The sequence below is a fragment of the Anneissia japonica genome, unplaced genomic scaffold (genome assembly GCF_011630105.1).
Source record: "Anneissia japonica isolate Jap-2015-1 unplaced genomic scaffold, ASM1163010v1 scaffold562_len126453_cov116, whole genome shotgun sequence".
Taxonomy (NCBI): Eukaryota; Metazoa; Echinodermata; class Crinoidea; order Comatulida; family Comatulidae; genus Anneissia; species Anneissia japonica.
This window is the reverse complement of record NW_022723910.1, coordinates 28,818-35,406: the sequence shown is the minus strand read 5'-3', so window position 1 is coordinate 35,406 and position 6,589 is coordinate 28,818. Positions and strand designations below refer to the sequence as shown.

General features: G+C 34.5%; 1 protein-coding gene across 1 annotated transcript; it reads left to right on the top strand.

Annotated features, from left to right (window-relative positions):
- The first annotated feature begins 1,511 nt into the window (after positions 1-1,511).
- On the top strand, positions 1,512-6,252 carry LOC117112429 (NXPE family member 3-like). Its single transcript, XM_033255512.1, has 3 exons — positions 1,512-2,272; positions 3,085-3,218; positions 4,698-6,252. The coding sequence occupies exons 1-3, from the start codon at positions 1,512-1,514 to the stop codon at positions 5,495-5,497; spliced, it is 1,695 nt and encodes a 564-aa protein (XP_033111403.1). The 3' UTR covers positions 5,498-6,252.
- Positions 6,253-6,589: the final 337 nt, after the last annotated feature.

The following is a 6,589-nucleotide window of genomic DNA, read 5'->3' as shown; positions in this document are numbered from 1 at the left end:
TATGGCACATTTTTTGTAAATTAATATTAGTTAATAATTGGCCTATATAATATTTTTTATGTTGGTTTCATTGGTTAATGTGGTTTGAATTATGATTCACACCGTTTTATTATTTCTTTGCTCTAATTTATCGGTTTATATATTTTAACGTCGTATGCCTACTATTTGTTCGTAATTGTATTAACATCTTGTGTGTATAATATTAAACAATAAAATACCCCACACAAATTTATTCTTGTGTATTGTTTTGATAAACTTCATTTTAATTTTACTATAATTATTGTTAATAAGAAATGGCGTATCTGTACGCTTTCGATTTATTACCGTAGACCTTGCATAATCGGAATACATACCTGTATATTTTGTGATTTTGCACATTACTGAAAATTTTTGATAACTATATTCATAAAAGTAAGCCATCTGAATCCAATACCTAGGCCTATACACCTATATCAAATCTGGCTTGAATGTGCGCCCTGAACAGTTTTTAGGAATACATCAGCCTATCTGTATGTTTAGTAATTTTGCATACACATACTGTGGATAAATATGTCTAAAAGTTCATTCACAATGTTCGGATCGAAAAGCCTACCGAACGATCAGAAAAGCGGATCAATGTGTAAGAATAGGGACGGAGGCGTTCAAACGAGGTCCGAATGTCAGTTCGGACCCATTGTGAATGTATAGCTTTAGTCTACGAAAGCCTTACTCAAAACGGCCACGTAAATACACATGAAATTTACTAAATTCAGGCACGCCTCCCCTACTCGCCCCTTCAGTCGCCTCCCTCTGTCGCGCCCCTGAAAATGTTCGAAGCAAGAAAAAAATTAATAAATTAAAAAAATCACGCTGAGGTAGATCAAAATAACCTCATATAAACTTATTTTGCGAGGTAGCGCCCCTTACTTAATTATCGAACCCCCGCCCTCACCCACTTCCCCATCGCGCTTACAACATCGTCCGCCCCACTTACCCCACCTGCCCATTTTAAGACTCCTAGATACGTCAATAGGCCTGAGTGATTTCCTCCTGATCATTTTGCCCCGGCTCGTTTCATCCCATATAGTTTGGCTCTATCAAAGATTAAAATCTGGCAATCTTTTGCACTACTGTTTTCCCGTGCATCACTAATGCGTAAATAGATAATGTTATGCTTTTTCTTTTTTTTATTTTAACAGTTTGTATTAAACAACTATATTATTTAGTCATGATGTTTTTTTTTTATTCTTAAAATTCCATTTCATGTTTTTAAAACCTCGATTTATTCGTGATAATAAAATTTTAATCGTCATTCATAAAAATAGGGTAAATAAAGCAATACACGTATAAAACGTATTTATTTATTATAAATTGGAACCTAAAATGTGTCGTAAATATCTATGCATACCTCCTTCTCTATAGCATATTCTTATTTAAAACTCTGTACATGACAATCATTTTAATGAAGCCTCGCTTCCTACGTCTTTCCTAATTAATATTTTAATTGATGTCTGCCTATTTTCCAGGATAAAATGGATTATCACCATTATCAACCGGCAATTGCTGGATATATTACATCTACCAATAACTCTTATACGGTTATCGAGGACGAAAATCACTTACATATTGGTCCGACCTTAACGTCATCAAGTCTCCATCAAAATGAGTCTATCCAGAATGGAGCGGACGTGCACAGTGACAGTAACAAAACACAACACATTTTATTTACCGACCCTAAACATTGTGCTTTCAATATTGAAAATCAACAAAACTCGTCCAATTTATGCGACAAGATCCACGTAATAATTCAAGCCCGTGACCAGTTAAAGACAAATAAGAAAATAGGAGGTGATTATTTTCGCGCTAAAATTTACAATACAAAATTAAAAGCGAGTGCGCCTACGGATGGTGAAGTAATTGATCACAACAATGGCTCATATAGCGCATATTTTACAGTAAGATGGCGTGGTTCTACGTTTATTAATGTCCAACTGGTACACAGTAGCGAGGCAGTTGCAGCTATGAAGCGTGTACGTGAAGCCAATCCGATTCGAATGGTATACAATGGGATATTTCAACAGAAGAAAGCAAAAGTCAATGGACAATGTCATGTGCAACTTTCGTCTGCTAATGAACTTTGCAACTTCACTGACAAGTTAACTGGAGAGCCATGGTTTTGTATAAAGCCGAAAAATTTGCCTTGCTCTACATACACTTTGCATTCGGTCAATAAAAAATTAGGAGGTAGACTGACAGCAGCAATGTTCACTCGGAACGAGACACATTTATTCAGGTAAGTTTGGAATTTCCCACAATTTCTACAAAAAATTTAGTTTTCCTTTCAATCCCATTCTCAGTTTCAACATGAAAACAACTAAAACAAAATATGACATTCGCCTTTTGTAGGTAGATCAATGCAAGGCAGTTGATAAAATATTATTTTTGACTGATGTGTTGACGAGAGTGATAGAACAGAATAGGTATTTATTTAATAATTTATATTCAGTGTTATATATTATTTTGAGTAAATCATGTTATAATGTAAGAATTTAAAGTTTGTTACCGTACTTTTTTATGTATAATTTTTATTTATCTATTTTTAATTATTTAATTTATTTATATTTCTAAATATTTTCTTAATTGTTTTATTTATTTATTATTTCATTAGGGCACTACAATTCTAAATGTATTTATATTACTATTAAATAATTAGTTTCATACTCTCATTTGTCTTGTTTTACTGTGTGTACAGTATTGAGGGTCACTAATGATCAGCTTCGGTTGGATGGACAACACTTATTAAAGATTTGTTGATTGAAATAAATAAATAAAAATAATGGTTCAGGTACTACGTCTAAATAGCTAACTTTTTTCAATACCTCTACTATTCAGCGCACACACACTAGCGACCATCAGTTTAGCCGTCACGTAGTTGTAATTATTGTTCTTGTTAACATCTTTAATTATCTGCTAGTAGGAAGAATTTGTCAGCTGTTGATCTGTTTTTGTGACTTCCAATATTTTAAAAAGAAACTTATTTATTATCAGAATTTTCATGATCCAAACATGATCATATTGACACAAAAACTATTTTCTTATTTACAGTGATATAAAAAGAAGCATCGAGATGTGTATAAGAGACAGCGCTGAAATTGCAATATATGAAATGAAAGCCAACGTTAATAATAATTCACCTAGGAAGGTATTTTTGTTTAGGAAGGCAGACAATGTCAAATCATGTAAGGAATTGCATCTTTTCCAGACTAAATTTAGCCAGTTTAGGTAACTGTAATGTCAATAACAGCTGGTTCAAATTTAAAAATAAGATACTAGAAATAACAAGCAAACATGTTCCAACCATCAAGCAAATAGGCAAAAAATGTAGTGTCCCATGGATAAACCATAAAATAAAGAAACTGATGAGACCCAGAAGGAAACAATATAGTAAAAAACAACAAAAACCCCGATGCGTGGGGAAAATACAGTAAAACCCCAAAAAACAATAAAAATAGAAATTAAAAAAGCATATGTGTTAGCTTATTTGAAGGGACGGAAAATGGAGGAGCAGCCAAAAAATGTATTCCTTTATAAAAGGCTTACGAAAGGATAAGATAGGGGCTTCACCTCTTCAATCAGATGGTAAAATAGTAAATGATGGAAAAGAAAAGGCACAAACATGATTAAATCCGTTTCAGAATGTCTTTACAAATGAGGACATAAAATAAAGAAACTGATGAGACCCAGAAGGAAACAATATAGCAAAAAAAAAAAAAAAAAAACCCCGATGCGTGGGGAAAATACAGTAAAACCCCAAAAACAATAAAAATAGAAATTAAAAAAGCATATGTGTTAAGCATATTTGAAGGGACGGAAAATGGTGGAGCAGCCAAAAAACTGTATTCGTTTATAAAAGGCTTACGAAGGGTTAAGATAGGGGGTTCACCTCTTCAATCGGATGGTAAGATAGTAAATGATAAAAAAAAAAAAGAAAGAAAAGGCACAAACATGATCAAATCCGTTTCAGAATGTCTTTATAAAATGAGGACATATCAACCATTACAGACAAAGGTCGAAGTCCCTATCCGAATATGCACGAAATACAAAATTAATAGTGAGGGCATACATAATCTGCTTAGCAAACTTGATCCTAAAAAAAATCAATTGGTCCAGATGGAAATTCAACACAAATATTAAAAGACCATGCTGATATATTGACACCCATACTGACTTATTTATACCAGCAATATCTAGATAGTAGTGGTAAAGTGCCAGGTGACTGGAAGAACGCAAATGTAACGGCCATATTTGAAAACTACAGGGATATAATGGATCATCCAGATGAACATAGCATATTATATGTATATATAATATACATCAACCAGCATGGTTTTAGGCATGGACATAGTTGTGAATCTCAACTGATAAATACAATAGAATTACTAACTAAAAATATGGATTCAAAAAATGTTACACATTGTATTGTTCTCGATTTTTCAAAGGCATTTGACACAGTTTCCAGTCAATAAATCTTTTATAATTATTAACACCTATAATATTTGCAAATCGATGACGCACACTGACGCATGTAACCTAGTTAGGTCTTCTGGCAGTATAGATTCAGATTCAAATATACATACATATACGCACACACACACACACACACACACACACATATATATATCTGTCTCTTATACACANATATATAATTATTTTTACAGATAAGGACACAATATGTGTAGAGTCAACAACAGAATGTCGGCCGGTTACGAATTCAGCCAAACCTGAAAAGAAAATTGCCGCAGGTTACTACTTCCAAGATAAATGGTACTCTAACGACTGTACTCTAAAGAACATCAGCGTCCAATCAGCTTTAACGTCTAAATTGTTGACTAATAAACGTTTCTACTTCTACGGAGACTCAACGTTGCGACAGTGGTTTGAGTACTTTGCTGCGAGTATCAGTGATGCATCCATTGTTCAAGCTGCCCCTGGAGCAACTTTAAAAACTGGGCCTTTAAGAGCAACATCAAAAAAATATAACTTGACATTTATGTACCGACATCACGCATTTCCAATCCGTACAACACCAATATTTGTGAAGAATGTTGCGTATGCAGCAAACGAGATTGACAACATATCCGCAGATGAAAACACTATAATCTGCCTTTGTTTTTTCGCACATTTTACACCAACGGAATTACACGTTTACCGGAGGCGTTTAGAAACGACTAAGGCGTCACTTTTACGATTGTACAAAAGGAGTCCCGAAACTCTAGTTTTCCTCAAAACTCCAAACACAAACACATACGCTGGTGCTGTAACTTCAGTAGATTATGGCGACTGGGTTTCATTAATGTTGGACAAAGAACTGAGGAAGGTGATGGCCGAGATTCCAAATCTTACAATTATTGATGTTTGGGACATGACAACCAACCATAGATTAGGCGAAAACCTCCACCCTCCCCGGCCTATAATTCAACAGGAGATCCAATTGATGTTATCACTTATTTTTGCTTGATTTTTTTCACCAAATCATTGTATAGTTATTAATTTATTTACTTACTTTTACGTTTATATCGAAATCAATTTATACATTTCGTCCTAAAAGAAAACAACAGCGAGACATATATTTTAATAACCTACTGCATAGCTCAAAATGCTATACCTCCGAGAGAACATTGTTGATTCCTGTAGTAGTTATTTAACAGTTTATACTACGATGGTTTTACTCATATGTTTCCTCATATTAGAAAAAACAACTATACAACCAATCGATTTCCTTAGAAATTTACAGCCGTCTAATAAACGTCACGTGATCAGTGGCGTCGAGAGCCAGTAAGGGCCCAGGGGCAACACCTCACATGGGGCCCCCTTCTTGGGAACTCCATTCGGCCGCTCCCCAAATTAAGTCTCCTCCTAAATCTGACAACAACATTTTTCATCCTGGCTTGGGCCCTATGGAGATTTTGTTCTCACCCGGAAAATGTTTCATCTTGGTCCGGGCCCCCAGTAGACCCTGGCCCCAGGTCTGGACCAATTGATATTTTTAGGATTAAGTTTGCTAAGTAGATTATGTATTCCCTCACTATTAATTTTGTATTTCGTGCATATTCAGATAGGGACTTCGACCTTTGTCTGGAATGGTTGATATGTCCTCATTTTTAAAGACATTCTGAAACGGATTTGATCATGTTTGTGCCTTTTCTTTTCCATCATTTACTATTTTACCATCTGATTGAAGAGGTGAACCCCCTATCTTATCCCTTTGTAAGCCTTTTATAAACGAATACAGTTTTTTGGCTGCTCCGCCATTTCCGTCCCTTCAAATAAGCTTGACACATATGCTTTTTAAATTTCTATTTATTGTTTTTTGGGTTTTAACTGTATTTTCCCCACACATCGGGGGTTTTTGTTGTTTTTGCTATATTGTTTCCTTCTGGGTCTCATCAGTTTCTTTATTTTATGGCTTATCCATGGGACACTAAATTTTTTGCCTATTTGCTTGATGGTTGGAACATGTTTCCTTGTTATTTCTAGTATCTTATTTTTAAATTTTAACCAGTTGTTATTGACATTACAGTTACCTGAACTGGCTAAAAACTTAGTCTGG

Coding starts and splice junctions, on each gene's coding strand:
- LOC117112429 (XM_033255512.1), top strand. CDS start 1,512: ATGGATTATCACCATTATCAACCGGCAATTGCTGGATATATTACATCT. Junction 2,273..3,084: donor AACGAGACACATTTATTCAG/GTAAGTTTGGAA, acceptor TCTTATTTACAG/TGATATAAAAAGAAGCATCG. Junction 3,219..4,697: donor GGCAGACAATGTCAAATCAT/GTAAGGAATTGC, acceptor TTATTTTTACAG/ATAAGGACACAATATGTGTA.